The 21993-nt window shown below is 28.0% G+C and overlaps 1 protein-coding gene across 1 annotated transcript; it reads right to left on the reverse strand.

The window, feature by feature from the left end:
- Nucleotides 1–1425: 1425 nt before the first annotated feature.
- LOC105845316 (putative leucine-rich repeat-containing protein DDB_G0290503) lies at nt 1426–21722 on the reverse strand. The gene is made up of 10 exons (XM_065805747.1): nt 19957–21722; nt 9886–9957; nt 9687–9800; nt 9112–9188; nt 7709–7851; nt 6240–6319; nt 5678–5769; nt 4281–4376; nt 3972–4138; nt 1426–1532 (listed from the first exon to the last, which is right to left on the reverse strand). The coding sequence occupies exons 1-10, from the start codon at nt 21535–21537 to the stop codon at nt 1444–1446; spliced, it is 2511 nt and encodes an 836-aa protein (XP_065661819.1). The 5' UTR covers nt 21538–21722; the 3' UTR covers nt 1426–1443.
- Nucleotides 21723–21993: the final 271 nt, after the last annotated feature.

Consider the following 21993-nt stretch of genomic DNA (forward strand, 5'->3'; position numbering starts at 1 on the left):
TAGTGGTCTAGTGGTAGGGTGCATGTTTCATAAATAAGAAACTCCAAGTTGATCAAGTTTGTTAAAATCTGAGTAGTTGAGCAGTAACCATATTAATGTGTAAAATTTTAGTCTTTATTTCATTGCTAAGTGTTACAAGTTATTTAAATTTTTATCAAAACATAAAAATGAGGATGTGTAGAGAGCAATCCCAAAATCCAGAGATTTTATCTGAATTTAACACAATTAAAGTCATGGGATTCTAAAAAATAGAATTTTCAGATTCAAGATCCTTAGAGAATTAGTGATGAAATTTTTGCTATTGTTTATTAGATATTCAAATTTTGCAGGTCTTTAAATTTTCTCATTTGTGACAGTCATGAAGTAAAATTTTGCAGTCTGTGACTTATATGGGCCTAATAATGAATGACAGTATGTGATGCCATGCAGACAGATGTAATTAAATTTTGATAGACCACAATTTTTAGTAATTAAAGGGGTCAATTTTTAAAATTAAAACTTGCAAGAGAGTGCTCTGCCAATTAATAATTATAATCCAAACACTTCAGAAGATCTGAAATCTTCCGAATTTTAAAGTTTAGAATAATTAAGAAATTTTAAAAACTAAAAACAAAAAAATATTTAAAAAAATATCTTAAACTTGATATAACAATTTAAATTAATATATAATCTAAAAGTTTGAACAAAGTAACATCACTTTGCAAAAGTATATTTCAAGCAATGAATGTAAAAAAAGGTAGCAACTACTACCACATTTGAAAACAGTCAAGTCATTAATTGTAACAAAATTATTAAAGCCGTTTGGCTTTTAGAATGCATTTAAAGAACAAAAAGATCAATTACTTAACATGAAAATTTTTATGTTAAATAATCAGAAAAATGTGAAGCTTAAACATCTCCATAGAATTCCTTACACTAAGCTAACCTGACAGCTCTTGTCATAAAAGTTTAACTCCATGACAATAAATGACACATGGACCAAGTCTCCATGCATAGACATTCATTTTTATATACATTCAAAAGCTGTAAAAAACTTAAAAATGTCTCCAAAAAATAATTCCAAAAACATATTAATAAATTTTTTTACATAAAATCACCTAAAAACATTTTAAAACTGACATTAAATCAATATATTAAAGAATATAAGATAGTTTAGAAACATATACTAAAAAAAACCGATTTGTAATAATAAATATTATTATCATTTACTTTTTATGTTATTTTAGAAAACACAAGAAAAAATTTTGTACAAAAGCCATGAGAAGATCAATACAATTTTAACAGATTATTTTTGTACAAAAGTCATTAGAAGATCGATACAATTTTAACAAATTTTGATTAAGTCATTCTTAAATTAATATTCTCAATTAAGAATGTTACATATAACACTTCAAATTAAAAAAATTTCTGACAAAAGAAACATACATAGTATTAAACCTAATCTCAAGTTTGAATGATCTCTTGCTCAGTATGTGTTTCTTCTGAAACATCCATGTACTGTTCCATTTCCAATAAGTCTTCTAGAGCATGCACTATAAAAAAAATATTTTTTTTTGTACAAAACAATAGCAACAACAACAATTATATTCAATATAGAATAATGATTTATTTTGTGTGATTATGTGCAGTAAAGTAAGTACAGGGTGACCAGAAAATCAACTTTAAATTAAGCTAAGAAGCTTATACACTAAGCCTTATTTTTTTTTCAGATGTTAAGGTATTCCAAGAAAACCTATCAGTCTTATCACAGAGTACAGCGGAAGAGCATTTAACCAGGAAGTTCACATCTCCTTCCTTACCTGTTACCTATCGAACTAGAGCTGGGGTTGAACTATAAACCTCTTGGTTCTGAGCCAGAATTCTAACCACTGTGTCATGGGTGTGTACTTAGTAGCTTTTTTCTGTATAGTCTATAGGTCTGAAAATTATCAACTTTCAGTTTCTGAGATGATTAGAAGTAATATATTTTATTTTTAAATATATAGAGGTATATTATTAAAGTATATAAATATTTTTAAGTATATATTGCATAACAACTTCTCATAGAAAAGGAACAGAGATAAATTCATTTGTTCTCCTTTACTTTGTGGAGAGCACAATAGGCACCCACCTCCAAAATCCAGTTAAGCATAAATGCCCTCACTCAAGCATTCTGTTTTCTCACCCCCTTTAGTGTCTGAGTACACAGCCAATAATTAAAAAACTTTAAAAAAGCGTGGATTAGTAGATAGTTCACTAACTTTAAAAGAACTAACCAAACTAGTTAATTAAATAATTATATGCTTTCATAAGTAACAGCTTCTGATTTTGAACAATTAAAATTTTCAGGAGCATTATGCTTTAATAGTTGTTTAAATATCATTATTCCCTAAAGCAAGCATTACTAACTGAGGAGTTAAATACCAGGAATGCTTTCCAAAGCTTTAAAGTGAAGCCTGTCACACTTAGCTATTTATCTTCCTTATAGCACTTTTGCATGAAGATGCTTACAAAACAATAGAGTTCTTATCCCTTTTGTAGTGTTCAAGTTTTTCAAGTATTTCTCTCTTTCATAGGCTTTCTTCACTCTGTTTAAATAACCTTCATTTGCTATTGAACCCATATAACTGATTCTTGTAGATTTTTTATCATTTTAAAATCTAATACCATTTTTAGTTTTATTACTTCTTATTCTATCAGCCATGATGTCCTTTTCAACATTTTTGGCTAAAATATCAAAAAGCTCATAGGTTCAATCAACAAATTCTGATTCCAATTTTAAAAGTTTATCAGCACAGTTGTCCCAATTCAGAGAAGGAAATTTTATCATATGTTTGTATTGGTGGTGAAAACCTTTTGCATAACTGTATGCCTGTTCAAAATATTACAAATTTTGGACCAAATCCTACTTTATCCAAAACTTTTTGAAGCTTAGAAACAAGCCAATCAAATTAAAACTACACCTAAATAAACTAGACCATGGCTGCTATGTTCAAGTTTGTTGAACATAATTATTGTCCAAAAAAGCATGCTTTTACTAATGATAATGTTAATTTTATTAAGTTGCAACTTCTACTAATAATGAAGTGATAGTACCTGACACTGATAGTACCTGACGCTGATATTATCTGATACTAATAGTACCTGATACTGATAGTACCTGATACTGATAGTACCTGATAGTGATAGTACTTAACACTGATAGTACCTGACACAGATAGTATCTGACACAGATAGTACCTGATATTGATAGTACATGACACTGATAGTAACTGATACTGGTTGTACCTGACACTCATAGTATCTGACACTGATGGTATCTGATTCTGATAGTACCTGATACTGATAGTACCTGATACTGATAGTACCTGATACTGATAGTACCTGATACTGATAGTACCTGATACTGATAGTAGTAAAATAATACTATAATCACCTGATACTAATGATGAACTGATAGTAACTGATACTAATGATCAACTGAGATCACCTGGTACTATATTATATTAGTAAAATAATATTATCATCACAGTTTTACGATTCAGCATGTGAAGACTGAAATTGAATACTGAAATTTATTGTAAAAAACCAGTTCAACATTTGATCCTGATTATAACAGTGTATACTGCATAGTTTCTTAATACTCAAAAATTTTAAATTAATCACTTTTAACCATCTGAGAAAAATAAAATTAATAATATTCAGATCTATAACTCATATAGAATGGGATTAGTATTTGAGTCTAATTTTTTTTAAGTTGATATTTTGGATACCCAAGGGAATATTCACCAACTGAATTATTTAGGGATAACCACAGTGTGTACATACATCATCTAAAGATTTTGGTTTTGGCAGGCAGACTTTATTTAATAGAAAGATTAAAGCATGCAAAATAGATTAGCGCTGTATAGATCTAAATATCTTGTAGCTGGCATAAGACAAGATTAGAGCAACTGCAAGTATCAGTAATAAACATAAAAAGCCACACATACCTTCATTTTCGCTCACCGTAGGCATCCTTCTAAACAAACTAATAGCACTACCAAGCAAGTAAATATAAGTCCACTCAACACTGGACTGCTTATCAATAATTTTTTTGTCATTTGTACACAAGACGCAAAGTAATGACAGACCTTGCCGAAAAGCTATTAACTGATTTCTTAAAAAAAAACAAAAAACAAAGACAAATACTGAAAATTCTTGCAATTTTTTTTTATTTTATCATTTTTTATTATTTTTATTAAAATTTAGTTTATCATTACAATGATATTATTATTACAGAAAAGTAAAAACAAACTCACTTGACTGTGTCTGTAAGTTCTGCATCATTAGTTGAGAAAGCTTCTCTTTGAAGAGTCTTCAGATTGTTAGCAAGAAATATTACAATATTTTCAACAACCAATAAAACAAGAAATAAATTACAAATTAGAAAAATGAAGAATACTTTTCATAAAACATACAGAACCTTAAATATAAAAGTCCAAATAAATATGTAACAAAAACATAAATCTTAAATGGATAAGCTAAAAGTATGACCTGCTTGTTTACATTTTGTACATCAGAATATTATAAACATTCAAGAGATTAAAAAAGAATAAAATAAACCTTTCACACTACCTCCTAATCTTTTACTACTCCCTAATCTTTCAATACTCCCTAACATTTCACTACTCCCTCACATTTAACTACATAGTAATCTTTCACTACTCCCCAATCTTTCACTGCCACTAACATTTTACTACCCATAAATTCAGATAGCCATGCAGTTAATAGCTCATAGTTTAGGCTTTTAAGAACTGTATAAAAAAAAGACAAAATATTTTGCTACTAATATAACTTTTACAAGGTTAAAAACTAGAGTTTTATGCATATTAAAAAAATTCCTAATTGTACATCAGTATTTTACAAGGTTAAAAACTAGAGTTTTATGCATATTAAAAAAATTCCTAATTGTACATCAGTATTTTACAAGGTTAAAAACTAAAGTTTTATGCATATTAAAAAAATTCCTAATTGTACATCAGTATTTTACAAGGTTAAAAACTAGAGTTTTATGCATATTAAAAAAATTCCTAATTGTACATCAGTATTTTACAAGGTTAAAAACTAAAGTTTCATGCATATTAAAAAAATTCCTAATTGTACATCAGTATTTTACAAGGTTAAAAACTAGAGTTTTATGCATATTAAAAAAATTCCTAATTGTACATCAGTATTTTATAAGGTTAAAAACTAGAGTTTTATGCATATTAAAAAAATTCCTAATTGCACATCAGTATTAGTTTAAAAATTTAAAAACTTGTTTTAAAAACTGATAGATATTCTACTCATTAATTTTTAATATTGAAGATTGGTCCAAGGAATAAAAATACATCAACTAATAGATTAAGGGAAGGTTGTATTTATGTATAAAAGAGATAAAACATGGCAAAAAAAACCTTTTTTATGTCATTCATTTATTACCACAACACTTAAAAGTGAACACAAATCTATACCTAAATCAACAGTAATGTTGTTAATAAATTTTTTTTTCAATAAAAAAAAACTTTTTATACTGGAATCTGGTTTATACAACTTCATCTTATATACTTACCATTATTTTAAAAATTTACAGATATTAAATTCCAAAACAACTTGAAAGAACAAATAACTCACCTTATTTCAAATTTTTTTTGGCAAAAACAATAATATAAAACTTACTTCAATGGCGCATTGGCAATCAATATCAAGCAATGTATCAAGCGCTTTTGTTTGATTTGTTGATATCAAGGAAGACAGACATTGTACTAACTGAATAAGTTTTTGTCAAATTTAAATCGGACTACTCCTTTAATATTAGGGTTTTATTAAAAAGGATATATTCTCCTCATTAATAAAATCCTGAATAATGAGCTGCTATTAAATTATTAAAAGAAGTCTAATTACTATAATGAAATAATAAACACATAAGCACAAATGATTACCATAACGAAATAATAAACACATAAACACAAATAATTACCATAATGAAATAATAAACACATAAACACAGATAATTACCATAATGAAATAATAAACACATAAACACAAATAATTACCTTAATGAAATAATAAACACATAAACACAAATAACTACCATAATGAAATAAGAAACACATAAACACAGATAATTACCATAATGAAATAATAAACACAAATAAAAATTGATACAAGAAAAATAAAAATTAAAAACATTAAACTCACAAATGATTGTTAAAAATTAAAAATTAAAAAAACTTTACCTCATTAAATATATCATATGATGAAGAACAATTCATATCTTTCACAATAGATTGACTGATAAATAACAAAGGACAGTTATCTAAATAGAGGACAGTTATTTTAAAATTTATTATTTTAAAGCTGATTTTAATTTTCAAAAGTAATTTTATTTTTGGGTATTTAGATAAGTTACTTAAAACACAGTAATTTTTTTTAATAAAAATTATTGTGTTTTAAGTTTCAACTTTGGTACAATCTACCATGTGAAAGATATTTGAAGAGTTTTAAGGACGTGTAAAGGATGTCAATATATATATATATATATATATATATATATATATATATATATATATATATATATATATATATATATATATATATATACATATACATAATTTTAAACATATTCTACAAAATAATGTGTTTAATGTTCTTAAATAACAGAGCAATAATAAATTTATATATATAAAAATTTTTAAATGTAGGGGAGACCGGGGCTAGTTGGCTGCAGGGGTAAGTTGACGAACTGCGTTTATCTTTACAGCCTTTCATCAGAAAGTGACAAAAATTACTCAGAAACTTTCTTATTGACCATTTCATCATCACCGTAGTACTGTCAGGATTCGCGCATGCGCATGGGAGATAATGAGATTTATGCATTTTTTGGACAAAAACGTAACTTTTAGAACATTGCTTCCTTTTTACTTTACAAAGAAAATATTTAATCGTATGAAAAAAAAATTATTGTAAAAGTTCCAGTCACAATTGGTTTACTATATCCAGTCAGAATTTTTTTTCAAAGCTGCCATTTTTCTGGATCTATAGACTGTTTATTAAAAAAAAGCTTTGGGGTTAGTTGACAAATTTTTTACGGGGTAAGTTGGCTCATAGCATTTACTATGGAAAAAAAAATTTTTTTTATAAAATTAATTCTTTTTTTTTTAATTTTTAACAATATTGATAATATTTATTCTTACAAAAAAATTAAACAAAAAATTTTTTTAGTTTTTTTTTCCACAGATAAAAGGTGGGCTACTGTTTGGCTTTTATACGGACTAATATTTGGTACCAGCTAAAAGTAATATTAAATTTTGGGATAAAATTGTTGCAAAAATTAATTTTAAAAAAATTTCTATTAATTTTGCACTTAATAGTGCATTAATAATCATTTTTATAGTTTGCGCCAACTTACCCTGTGGTGGAGTAAGTTGGCGCAAATTTTTTTTTTTTTTTTTGAGGGTCCGGAAAGGCCCCAAGAATTTTTTTTTGTAAATGAATGCAAATTTTATAAGATACCCTAATCCATACTCTTTAAGACTACACTTTAATATTTAAAAAAAAATGTACTGTTAGGGCTACAGAGCTCATAGAGTAAAAACCGAGCCAACTAGCCCCGGTCTCCCCTACTTAATGTATGTAATATTTATATATGTATGTACACAAACTTTTTATTTGCTTCATTTTATGTGTATGGCGCCTAAAAAATTACCTGATTTAGTGCAAATGAGATTGTATATATCATTGCAAGTAAGACAATTTTGAAACAGATATAAAACTGAAGAACATTTAGCAAGAGTTGGTTTTTGTAAAAACTTTGCTAGAAGTTGTTCTTTTATTAAATACTCGACCAAGCTAAATAAAAAAATATGAACTATAAATCGAAAATCTTCTTTTCTTTACCTTTTTTTTCTTTTAATAGCTGAGCATTTTTTTCTTTTATGAAAAGATATCTCTATTTTTCAATAAATTTTTTTTAAGTAAAAAAAAAAACATAAAAAAAAAACAATTTAAAAAAAAATACAAAATAAATAATATTTCTATGAGAAAACAAATTAAAATAATCAAAAATAACAATTTTTATAAATATAATATATAGATTTTTAACAAAACGTTTTCAATGTGCCTGTGTTGGTAATTCGTATTCAAACAAAACATTAATAGATTCAATAGGTGTACTCAAGGCCAAGGCTAACAGTTTCAAGGCCAAGACCAAGGCCAAGGCCTCAATTTTTGGCCTTAAGGCAAGGACAAGTCCAAGGCCAAGGACTAACAACTCTGATCACTAACGATTTCAAGCTTCTGATCAAAACCTATAAAGTTTATATTCAACTTATCATAGAATCATGTACCTCTGTGTGGAATCCCCATCTTTTAAAAGATATATGTCAGTTAGAAAAGGTTCAGAAATTCTTTACTAAAAGTGTCTGTAAAAGATGTCATATTCCTTATAAAGATTATTCTTCAAGACTCAATATTTTCAATCTATAATCTTTTGAATGGTGTAGAATAAAATTTGATCTTGTAATGAACTTAAAATTATACACAACCTTGTTGATCTACCTTTTTCTGAGTTTTTTACATTTTCTCCTTCTTACTATCCTACAAGACTCATGCCCAAAAACTTTATTCACATATTAAATGTAAAAATGATACACAAAGATTCTTCTACTGTGAATTATCAAGGAATTCTCTACCTTATTATAATGTTTACTCATCCACTTTTGTTAAAACCAAATTTAAAAAAGTACAATGTTCATCACCATTGCACACTATTTTTTTTATTTTTTGGTGTTACATAAGAGTAATTTTGATATTACATGTATCACCTTTTTGTATTTCTTATTTTTAAATGCAAATAAATCAGAAAATAAATATATATATATATATATATATATATATATATATATATATATATATATATATGTATATATATACAAACGTTGCAACAGATTGAAATATAATCATAATTTAAAAAAGTGGTAATCTAGCTTTAAAGAAATTAATGTTAAAGATGGCATTGTAATTATTTTTAATAAAAAATTTAAGTCAAAAATCGATTACAATTATAAAATATTAATCAACTTAAAATATGAAAATTTTTAAAAAACTTACATATCACTATTATGATAGCCCATGGTCAATTTTGTGTAAAACAATATAACCATTTCAAATAAATCAGCAAAATGGACCTAAGAATAAAATGGACCTAAATATAATTCTTAAACTAATCAGTATTCAACACTTTTTTTTTTTCTTTCAATTTTTTCACCAACATAATGTTTGTACGTTTTTAAGCCTATCAAGCAAGTAGGAAGAAAAGTTGCATATCTCAATAATACAAGTTTTATATATATATATATTGCTACAGACTTCTATAAAAATAATTCCTTAATAAAATAAAGTTATATTACAGTGTAAAAAAATGAATTTTTAATGGAAGTTTGAAGATTGTTAGTGATATTACATTATGGCAATTAACCAGATCAAAAAAAACAATTTCAAGAGCAAACAGTTCTTTTCAAATCTAGAAATAGACTTTTAACTAATTAGCAACTCTTATATTTTCATATGTTTAACATTTAATAAAGAATAATATTCAGGTTTCTATTGCTAAAAGCTTAAGCATTACAATCTCCTGGATTTTATTAAAAGTGGTCTTCAAACCCTGTTGGATACCTCAAACATACCTGATCTAGATTATTAACTTCTTGCAAAATTTTCCATATTTTAAGTGCTTTACTTTGATTGTTAGAGAACAAACTGCTATGCTGCAGATCATTGATAGTTGATGATTCCATAGACTGTAAAGAATCTTTATAAATAAAAATTGATTTAACAAAATATAAGACTGTAAAATATATATGTAAAAACAATAAATAAGCAAACCTCGACTAACACCATACATTGATCATCATTTTCATATTTGTGAAGATATACCGTATCTCCAAATGCAGATTTCTAAATGATTGTTAATTAATTTCATTTTTGTATACATACATACATACATGCATACATACATACATACATACATACATACATACATACATACATACATACATACATACATACATACATACATACATACATACATACATGCATTCATACATATATACATACATACATACATACATACATACATACATACATACATACATACATACATACATACATGCATACATACATACATACATACATATGTACATACATATGTGTATATATATATGTGTGTGTGTGTGTGTTTTTGCGTGTGTATATATTTATGTGTATGTATATATATTTATGTACATATACACATGCACATATATATATACATATATACATGTACGTATATATATATGTGTGTGTATATGTACTTGAATATATATATATATACTTGAATATATATATATATACTTGAATATATATATATATATATATATATATATATATATATATATATATACATATATATTAGGGTGATTCTAAAAACAACTTTTTTTGAAATCGTCTGCTGCCACCCCCTAAATGTGTAGGCCTTCAAGAATAACTTTACTACTGCAGCTAGAAAGAAATAATTTAATAAACTCAAAATCTTTATATAAAAAAAAAAAAACAGAGTAAAGACTAATCGTAGGATAGTTGGAGAGGTCAAAGTGTTTTCTAGAGTTTTGAAAAATTGAAACCACTTATTTAGCACTTTTTAAAAGTTTAACAAAAATTGAAGAGAGTTCTGGAGAACACTTTTTTAAAATGATGGAAATCTATTCTGGAGCACAAATTGTAGAAGTGTTTAATTGAGAATTAACTTTAGCATTGAAAGCCCAAGTGATTTTAATGTTTAACAATGGATTAATCCGTTTAACTGTCAGGAAGAGTATGGCCATTATATTCAAGAATCAAATTAGAGTAAGATTACTTTGCAAACAACTCTACTTTATTCTTTTTTAAGACGGGACGACTGAATAAGTGCAAATTTCATAAGTGCGAACTGGCATAAGTGTGAATTGCATAAGTGCGAATTGGCATAAGCGCGAACTAGCATAACTGCGAAGCCATTACAAAAACTGGCATAAGTGTGCTAAAAGAATTTGCATACATTGGCATAAGTGCAAACTGTCATAAGAGCGAACTGGCAAAAGTGTAAAGCAGTTGCAAAATCTGGCACAAGTGCGAACTGGCATAAGTGTGAATTGGCATAAGTGCGTTGAACAAATTTGCAAACTTATGACAGTTCGCACTTATGCCAATGTTTTCAAATTCTTTTGGTGCACTTATGCCAATTCACACATATGCCAGTTTGCACTTATGCCAGTTTGCACTTATGCCAGTTTGCACTTATGCCAGTTTGCACTTATGCCAATGTATGCAAATTATTTATTATAATTAGTTTGCACTAATGCCTTTTTTTACAATGCTTCACACCTATGAAATTCGTGCTTCCCGTTAAAGACAGTGATGGAAATCTTTTGCCTGGAGCAAAAACTGTAATGTTTAATTGAGAATTAACTTTAGCATTGGAAGCCAGAGTGATTTCCATGTTAAACATTGGGTTAATCTGTTTAACTGTCAGGGAGAGTATGGTTATTATATTCAAGAACTAAATTAGAGTAAGATTTCGTTGCAAATAACTCTGCTTTATTCTGGGGAGAAGTAAAAAGATTAGACCCATGAATTAGAGATTAAATGTTAGACTTACTTTAATTAATGTCACTGTTGAAGACTAATCAAAAGTCTCTAGAACCTAACATCTGAGATAAGATACAAGATTTAGTAAACTGAGAATAACAGAGCTTAACATCAGACAGCAGTTTTTTACATTGATTTCTTGCAGTAATAAAAGGATCTTTGTTCTTAAGAGAGACGTTCTTGTAAACAAGATGAAGAAAAAAATTAATGTTTAATAAAGCAACTGCTCAAGATGGTGAAAAATGTGGAGTAGATGAAGCTTGACTTAAAATTGAAGAGAAGGAATAAAAGCTTCCAAGATGTGCTTTATGCATACATATTATAGATATAAACATATATGTTTGCTATTTATTTAGATGCTGGCATACAATACCCTTTTTATTGTTATATAAACTTGTGTATTTATATGATGTAATATTTGCTGAAAGAGAAGATGATCACATGGTTGTGTAGTGTGACTCTAGCAAGACAAGAAAAGGAGACATAATCTTAGACAGATTTAAAAAAACGTTCCATCGAATAACATTTGTTAGAAAAGATTAAAGTTTTAGATTTAGGTATCAGCATGTAGAGAGGTAGCAGCTTTAGTAGAAAATGGTAGTGGTAGATGTAAGAAAACTTAAAGAGAGTGCCTTACATATAGTATGAATGAGTTTTAGTTAAGACAAAAAAAAAAATGCTCTAGATTGTTTATAATAGAGAAACACCATAAAAGAGGAAGGCTAAAGCCTGATGATGATGATGATGATGATGATGATGATGATGATGATGATGATGATGATGATGATGATGATGATGATGATGATGATGATGATGATCATGTTGATCATAATAATTTTTATATTTGCATATATATACAAAATTTAACATGAATTTTGAATAAGGAAAATATATTTTAGGATGTGTAAATGTTTATGCAGCCCCAGTCACAAACCCGGCCCTGGCCCTGGTCAAATATCAACCCCAGTCACTTACTGGTTAAGTCCTGTAAGTAACATTTACTTCTGACCCGTAAGAAACTACAACTAATTGATATATATGATATGAAAATAAGTAGCTAAAACAAGATTTTGAATAATTTCGTGCAGAATGATAAAATTACTTGATTTAATTTGAAAACCTAGATTATGCAGGTTAAATATTTGGATTGCGATATTCAAAAGAAAACAACAGGTTTTAATATAATGCTTTTTTGAATCCCATAAGTAACAAAGCGTATAATAAATTATAATTCCTGAACTATTATTAAAAGAATTTGCAATATACAGTGTAATAATTAAATGTCTACTCATACTTATATGAACATTCAAACTTTTAAAATAAAAAATGTATATTTAAAAATGCAAAATTAAAAAAAATTATTTTTTATATAAATAGCTATTTTGCCACCAAAACCTAACCTATTACACCAGTAAGTATGATAGTAACTTAGTTTACTTATTGATTTGTTAGAAAAACAAGTTTCTGATAAGTATTCAATGTGGGGAATCATTTAACGCATTTCTTTACAGTAGTTAAATTATTATTAAACCAAAATAAACTTAACAGACTTTTGATTGCCATTGACTTTTTCTTATGTTTATTTTTTAAATGTAAAATGGTAAAGATCTTTCTATAACTGCATTAGATAGTTAAAGCAGCCTTGGTAAAAAGTTTGTTGATTTATGTATAGCAAAAAGTTTGTTGACTTATTAAAGAACAAAATTTAAAAAAACAATGTACTATTTGGTATAATCATATTGCAACTAGATGCTGAGAAAATTACTAAGTGAACATCAAAATTCTATTTTATATGTTTATTTAGACTATTACAAAACTATATTTATCACCCGCGGAGTCCAAATACAAAATATATAAATATAAAAAGAAAATCCTACGAAATCAAAAAATTTAAAAATTTATACAATATTAAAAACTCATTATAATAGATCTAATTATTAAAAAACAACTGATTTGTCAACTGTTATGTTGTGATTTTTAGTTTTTATATTGCTATTTTTAAACTATTGTGTTGGTAAATATTTATTTCAACTCTTGTATCTTTAGATTATTTAGTATATTATTATCAAATAAAGCCTTTATCAAGAGGTCTACATTATATGAGTTTATTACACGTTATTCATAATTATTTTATTAATGTTAGTTTGACAATTTCCTTTAAAAGATTTAATAACCAGTTTAGTCACATTTAAAGACTTAATAAATATTTTGATGAGATCTAAGTTAAGATACACAGAAATGAGTCAAAAAGCAGTAAGTGAAGCAACAAAGTAACAAATAATAGTATGAAAGATAGCTCTATGATCAGTAACTTAGATATAGAAAAATTTTTAAAGAACTTTTGTCATCAAATCAAAAAACCATTGTCATCACCAAGCTCTCTAAACCTATTATTCACTAATATTTGTGGTTTTCGAAGTAACTTTTTTTCTGTTGAGTATTATCTCTTTCAAAGTTCACCAAACCTGCTTACTCTTTGTGAGACTAATTTGAGTTTTTTGTTTTTTGAGTTAATTGTCTCATCTTGTGATCTTAGTGTTGATGGTTATCTTCCTTCAATTCATAAAGACTCCAATAGTCACATGCTTGGCCTGGGCATTTACATTCATAAGAATTCACCCATTTGTCGAGGAACTAGGTTTGAATCCACCAACTATTCTTTTATGTGCTTTTGTTTAACACCACTTCACTCTATCACCTTTCTTTTTGTTCTATATTGCTCTCCTTCATCTCAAGACTGCACTCTTTTCAATGTTATTTCTGATCAAATTGACAAAGCTCTCTTTCTTTATCCATCAGCCAATATTGTTGCTGTTGGTGACTTTAATGCTCATCACACTGAACGGCTTGGCTCTAGTGTCAGTGACTCTGCAGGCATTAAGGCCCATAACCTTTGCCTTCTTCAATCTCTAACTCAAATAGTTAACTTTCCAAGTCGGTTTCCAGACAACCTGAATCATTTACCTTCTCTACTCAACTTATGTCTTGATTCTGATGCTAGTCAGTGCTCAGTTTCTCCACATTCACCTTTAGGTACTTCTTTAGGTAATCTCTCTAAATCTTGATCTCTCTATCGACTATTATCTCATTCTTCTTCATTATCAGAATCCCCTATCAACGTAACTCTTACAACTACCTTAAAGCTGACTGGGACTCGTTCCGTGATTTTCTTTGTGATGGCCCTTGAGTAGAGTTCTTTTGTCATCCTGCTGACAAATGTGCTTCTTACATAACTTCTTGGATTCAGGCTGGTATGGAATCTTTTATTCCCTATCGACGATTTTAAGTCAAGCCTCACACTTCTCCATGGTCTTCCTCACATTGTGCTGCTACAGTTTCCAATCGAAACCATTACTTCTGTATATATCAGCAAAACAATTCTCCAGAAAACAGATGTCTGTTTCTTTACATGTATTTCGATCTTCTCGCTCTATAGCTGATTTGCTAACAGTAATAACCAATAGGTTTTATTGTGCATTAGATAGAGGTGAAGAGGTTAAGGTTATTGCTCTTGACATTTCTAAAGCTTTTGATAGGTTTGGCATACTGGTCTTCTCCATAAGCTTTTTTCATATGGTGTATCAGGTAACATCTTTAAGATTATTGAATCCTTCCTTTCCAACCATAGTATAAAAGTTGTCCTCAATGGACAGCACTCTTCTTCATATCCTGTAACTTCAGGGGTTCTCCAAGGTTCTATCCTTGGGCCTATACTCTTTTTAATTTTCATTACCAATCTTCCGGATACTCTCACATCTAAAGTGGCATTGTTTGCTGATGATACTACCATACTGATGAAGCCAACACTCTCTGATAGCTTGGAGGGGGCATTTAAGCTTGAAAAGGATCTCACTTCTGCTACAGCATGGGGCTCACAGTGGCTGGTGAAATTTAATTCAAATAAAACCCAACTTTTTTCAGCCAATCGTTTTTACAATAATTTAGATCTTCCTTTATCTATGAACAGTAATGTACTCCAAGAGTCATGTACCCTTCATCTTCAAAGATTAACTCTTACTTCCGATCTTTCTTGGAAATTTTCAAACTAGCATCTGGTAAGGTTGCATCTATTCATCGTGCTGGCAACTTTCCTACTCCTGATTCTATTCTTTATCTCTATAAATCTCAAATCTGCCCTTGTATGGAATACTGTTGCCATATCTGGGGCAGATCTTCCAATGATCCCTTTTCTCTTTTAGAATTGTAAACTAGGGATGTACTGAAGCTTTGGCTTTGGCAATTTTGCCAAAGCATTGTCTTCGGCGAGTTTTTTTAATCAATTAAGGATAATAAGCTACTGTTATATTAAACATAAAATAACTTTAATGTTTACAATATAATTACTATAATTCTAATACTTGTAACTTGCTCCTTTACTTTGATTCCTTGACATATACCGCTGCATACATAGTCTACAAACTATATTGTTATTTTTTGTTTTGTTTGCCTGTTTATCAAAATTAATGGGTGTTTTTTTACATTTTATTTAAGTTCTATGCTTAATTATATTTTGTTGTTGCATTTACTACCCTATTTTTACTGTAACTTGTATTTAGTTTTTTTGCACTTGAAACGCACGCTAGAAAAATTATTTCTCATCACCCCTCAAAAACATGAACAATTAATGATTTTATAATTACAGAATCAGATAACCTGCAGAAAATCAATGACAACACACTGAGATAACTGTTTGCTAAACATTTAAACTAAAACACTTCGAAATTTTATATCAAGGGTACTACCGCTTTCATTTAGAGTATCATTTACAACAAAAGAATTTGTCTCTGATAAAGACTCTGATCGTGATGGTCAAATCAAAAAAAGAAAACAAATAAGCATGGGCATATACAGCTTCTTAGACCTAATGGGTATAAATGAAAATGCTTCATAGAAATGTGAAAACACTGATAGAGGGGGGGGGGGGGAAAGTAAAAATCCAAGAGGAAAAAATTAAACTCTAAAAAGAAAATAGTAAGAACAAAAAATCTAAACAAAACTGTTATTTCTTTTATTTATTACAAATTTAATGGAAAATTGATGGTAGTTTTTAAATCAATTAATTTTCAAATTTGTTATTTACTATTTTCATTGTTTTTTCTTTGTTGCATTCAGCCCTGTTACTAGAAATTTATTTACAGGTTTATTTGCACACCAGAATTGCCTGCATACAAAATTATATTATATTTGTATTATGGAAAGATAACACAAACTATATACAGGTAGGCCGTGTCTTCCTGTAGTTACGGGTCTGGTAGCATTTAATGTTTAAATTTTTATTCTTTATTGTTTATAAGTTGAATAAGAGTATTCTTTTTTCCTTACTTGATTAATTAAAGATTTAAAATATTAGTTTAAACTTTAAATTGACCATACTTTTTTGTTTCAACATGGACTAAGTCAACTTCTATTTTAGCCTATCAACATTACCAAAAAATGAATGCCCTTATAAGTAGTGGGGTGCTTACAATTATACCTGCTCTGATAAAGATACTAACAAGTGGGATTTGGCAAGGTTCTCAATGAAAATTTTGTGCGCATCTTCTTCATCCGTTAAAAGTGAACCTCTGTTCAGCACAACGGGAAATATATTTGAAGCTAAAACAAATAGACTGTTGCCAGAGCATGGAAAACAGATTATGTTTTTAAATTATAATTTGCCTGATCTCTAACAATAGATAATTAATTTAAATGCAAGAAACTAAAAAGTATAATAAAAACAACTTCCCTCATTTGTTATTAGTAATTACTAAATAGTAATTTTATTATACTTTAAAGTAAAAACTAATGTATACTAAACATTGTTTATAATATAATTTTAAAGTTTAAACTTGATTAATTTGACAAGAAGCCAAATTAATTTTATAATTCACACCCTAATTTAATTACTAATTTGTAATTATTTACTAATTAACTAGTCATCTTTTTTTCCATATAAAATTGAACTTGTTCAAACAAGGCATAGCTACATCCTAAAATTTTATGACATTGCGTAATTTAAAAAAAAAAGCTTGATGATTTGTGGTTATAGTGAAATACCTTGTGCATTAAAATACTTATAATTGCAGTACATATATTTTGCAATATGCAGTACATATAAAATGTTAAAAAATGTTTTTAACATTTTATTTGTACTGCATATAAAATTATTTGTCTAGTTTTTTTCCTCGAACATCAGCTCTTTGGAATTCACTTTCTTCATCTTGCTTTCCTGATTCATATAATTTGCAATCTTTTAAGTCGTATGTCAATCGTTATCTTGCTCTATAAACTTCAACTTTTCTTTTCCAGTAACTTCCAACTCTAATAATGGTTGCTTGCAGGTTTGTAGGAAGCGAATATGTTGAAAAAAAAAAAAAAACTGCATCAAAAAAACTTTGAAGAAATTTAAAACAACAGTTGGCATTTAACGACATACAAGATCCAGAATGCTAAAAAAAACCTATTTTTGTATTTCTTATATTTTTTCAAGTAAATACCAATCCAAGGTTAAACTATCCTGAACTTACCAACACATTCAATACAAACCATGAAAACATTGGTGTTTATGCAGTTGTTATAAAACCAGAAATTCACAAGATGGCTCGCAAGATTAAGGTGGTGTATGGGGAGAATTAGATAGTCTTTAAGAATGTGGAAACAAGTAATTTTCAGTGATGAAAGTAACTTTGAAGTAATAAATAGAAAAAGAAAATTTCTTATTAAAGAATATAAATTCAAAATTACTCTGTTTTACCAAGGCTGCAATATCATGCTAACTATTTAAAACAAATGGTGGAAGTTTTCAAGATATGGTACCTCCTCATACAGCTTATAAAATCAAAACTTAGATAAAAGTAAAAAAGTAGATTTATTGTCCTGACCGGCTCAATCACCAAATTTGAATCTAAAAAATATTTTTAAAAATAATAATTTTCAACTATTGTCACACAAGCAGCATTTATGTCATAATAAAGCCAAATGCTAACCTATATTTAAAGGGCTGTATATATACAGTAAGGTGCACAAATATGCAACAAAAAATATTTTATCCTTATTTACTTAATATGAACAATATAAGACAATATTGATGGAAATTAATACAGTATCTGATTGTATATTCCATGTAATAAACAAATGTTATGTAAAAATTTGAATGTATAAATTTAAAAAATCTAAATTTTTCTAAATTACTTTATTTGTTGCCCTACAATCTTGCAGTATTCTGTCCATCATCAGCCAAAGATTTTAAATTAAGTTTAAATTTCGATACTGTGTTGGCCAAAACTAGTATTAATTTTTTATTTCAATTTAATTTACCACTCCTGCCCTGTCCCTCCATTTGTCTCTAGAGTATAGTCAAGGAGGCTACTCAATTATTATAATAATTTTTATAATACAATCAATTATTATAACTCTTTTTATTTAGAACTCTCTTTTTCTCAACCCTAAGTATGATATATTAACAAAGGTCAATTAAAAAGGTCATCAAACAAGGACAATTTGCATAAAAACAGGTCGACCACGTTACTTCCAGGACTGTAGGGTGGATTGGAACCTTGAACCTCTTAATTGGGAATTGAGAGTTTAAATTTTGAGTCTAGATACCATTTATTTAAATATACTGTATGTTTGGGATAATTAGCCTATTGAAACTGCTACTGATCCAAAATGCCATTCATGTTGTACAGTTTTCCAACTTTGTCTGCACTAAAACAGCTCAAAATATTGATTTTTAGTTTTAAGTTAAAAAAACTCAACCTTTACATGTCAATGGGTTAAATTTTTTCTTAACTAATTTGTAACAGTGAGATCAACCATTATAAATGGTAAAATCATCACTCCAAATAACTTTAGACCAATGTTCATATGCCCAATCTTTGTTCTCAAAGCACTACTGAACTTCGTTTTTTAGCTAAGTATTTCACTAACAAATATTTTTTTTAATTTACTAAATGATTTTTTAATTCAATAAGATATCATTTGTTAACTGTTTCCTAAAATATTAAATATGATCATTTTAACTCATTTTTTAAAGATTCTATTTATAAAGACTTTAGTGCACATATAAGCATAATGATTCTGTTCTATATTTCTCACTGCCTCATTTAATTTTTTCTTTTTAGCTTGAATATATATTTTACAATTTAAGTAAAGAAAAAATGATAATGTGGTTTTTTTTGTTGCATTTTGTTTTTTTGTTACATTTTTTTGTTGCAACTGTATAAACTTAAAGTTTGTTACAAAAAATTACCTAATAATTTACAATTAATAAAAACATGATTATAAAACTATAAGTAAAAATGATTCACATACTTTATGCTCTCTCTTTATTTCATATCCTGGTCGCTCTAAGAAGCAAGAATTTATTGATTTGCAAACTAAGCAACTTTCCCCAAGAATGAACAAGCTGTAGAGTCCTTCTTGGTATACTTTCTTACAATGAGAGCATAAAACTTGATTATTATGTTTTTCATTATTGATACTTTTAATGGGTTCAATAGAACGAACTTCACAAGTAAGTAACATTGTTTTTAAATTTGAAATATAATCAATTATTTTATTCAAAAAATCACCTATGTAAATGTCACTATACTCTAATATCAAAAGAGAAGATTGCAATATACTGTATGTTTCTATTTCACTTTTGTTTTCAAGATTATCTGTATGATTGCAAAAAAACAATTGTTTATTATTGTCTTTAATTTTATTAAATTTATTCCAATAAGATGATGATGTAGGAAAGCACTTCATACTATTTTTTAAAGCATTATATAGCATCTTTGATTCAGTTTTATAGCATTTTTCCGAAGATAACTTACTACTTTCTGAAGAAACTTTAGGTAGCAAAAAACTAATTAAACTTTGGTTAACTGATGACTCCTTAAAACCCTCAGCATTGAAACTAGTTTTTGGTGAACCTTTTAGATTAGATGGAATTTTTTTTTTTTGAGTTGCAATAATTAGCTTTTTATTTTGCTCCTGAATACTTTCAATTTCTTTTTGATTAAACGTCAACTGAGTTTGTAATCTTTCTACTTCTAATAAAAGATTTTTTTCTTTTTCACTCTGTTGTGTCTTTAACTCATTTTCCAATTTATTAACTGATTCTTTTAATTTGTACTCTTGCTCTGACATTTTTCTTATACTTTCACGGAGAATTTTAATTTCTCCATCTTTAGATTGGTACCTTCGTTCAGAATCAGTTAACTTACATTTCAAGTCATTCAACTGACAAATTATATCATGTGTTTTATTATTTTCAATTAACTGTTTAGCTGTGGCTATGTTTTCAGGTAGTTTTGCTAATAACTTATATGATTGATTATTATTAACAATTTTTTCTTCAACTTTAACTTCTTTTTTTGTATTTAAGATCACAGATCCATCAACAGGAAGTTCTTCTTTATGAGAACTGCTGAATGAACTAGAGTTCTTTTTAGGTAACTTTAATTTTAAAGTGTTTTTATTTATCAATGGGACACTGCACGGTTCTTTTACTATTTCACAACCAAAGTTATCATCCATTAGTTCATCTAAAATACAATCTGGATTGTTAATTATTTTATCATTCTCATTGTTAGATTTACTCAATTTTTTGTAATTAACTTGTTGTGTAGCAGCTATTTCAATACTGTTAATTTCATTTTCTGCCTCATTAAAATCAAAACCATCTTCAAATTCATCAAACATGTTTTCTTTTTTAACAAGCAATTCAGCTCTTTTTTTAGTTCCATTATTTAATTTAAATTTTTTACTTGCTGGCTGTGACAGCAGCATGTTTAGGTCATCAGGAAAGTCGCATTTGTCGTTTGACTTCTGAAACTTTTGCTCAGCATTTTTACCTGACTCAGGCAAAGATTTATAAACAAATTTTTTTACTCTATTTCCTTGCATAATTACTTTAATTAAAGTCGAAATAAATCATAATATATCTCTTGACATATTTATGAGATTATTTTACGACTAATTATAACACTGAAAGTTGTCGATATCTTTATCAATTATTTTGGGCACAAAAAATTGTCTGTTATAATTTTCAACCGATATAAACCCGTCGGGCCCGCTTGATTTGATTTCTAAGGACGCGAAGTGCGAACCGGCATAAGTGCGAATGGTTTAAGTGCGAACTGTAAGTGCGAAGCAGTTACAAAACTGGAACTGGATTAAGTGCATTTTGGCATAAGTGCTCACTTATGCCAGAACTGTGTGAAACTGAAGTGCAAAGCAGTCACAAAAACTGGAACTGGCATAAGTGCAAATTGGCATAAGTGGGCACTTATGCTAGTTTTTGCAACTCTACGCACTCGTGCCAGCTCGCACTTATGAAATTCGCGCTTATTCAGCCTCCCG

The sequence above is a fragment of the Hydra vulgaris genome, chromosome 09 (genome assembly GCF_038396675.1).
Source record: "Hydra vulgaris chromosome 09, alternate assembly HydraT2T_AEP".
NCBI classification, from domain to species: Eukaryota; Metazoa; Cnidaria; class Hydrozoa; order Anthoathecata; family Hydridae; genus Hydra; species Hydra vulgaris.

What these genes read in the sequence shown, in the direction of transcription:
- LOC105845316 (XM_065805747.1), bottom strand. Translation starts at nt 21,537, where the DNA reads ATGCAAGGAAATAGAGTAAAAAAATTTGTTTATAAATCTTTGCCTGAG. An exon ending in AAATAAAGAGAGAGCATAAA is followed by an intron (nt 9,958 to 19,956) that starts GTATGTGAATCA and finishes ACAATCATTTAG; the next exon opens with AAATCTGCATTTGGAGATAC. An exon ending in AATGTATGGTGTTAGTCGAG is followed by an intron (nt 9,801 to 9,885) that starts GTTTGCTTATTT and finishes GATTCTTTACAG; the next exon opens with TCTATGGAATCATCAACTAT.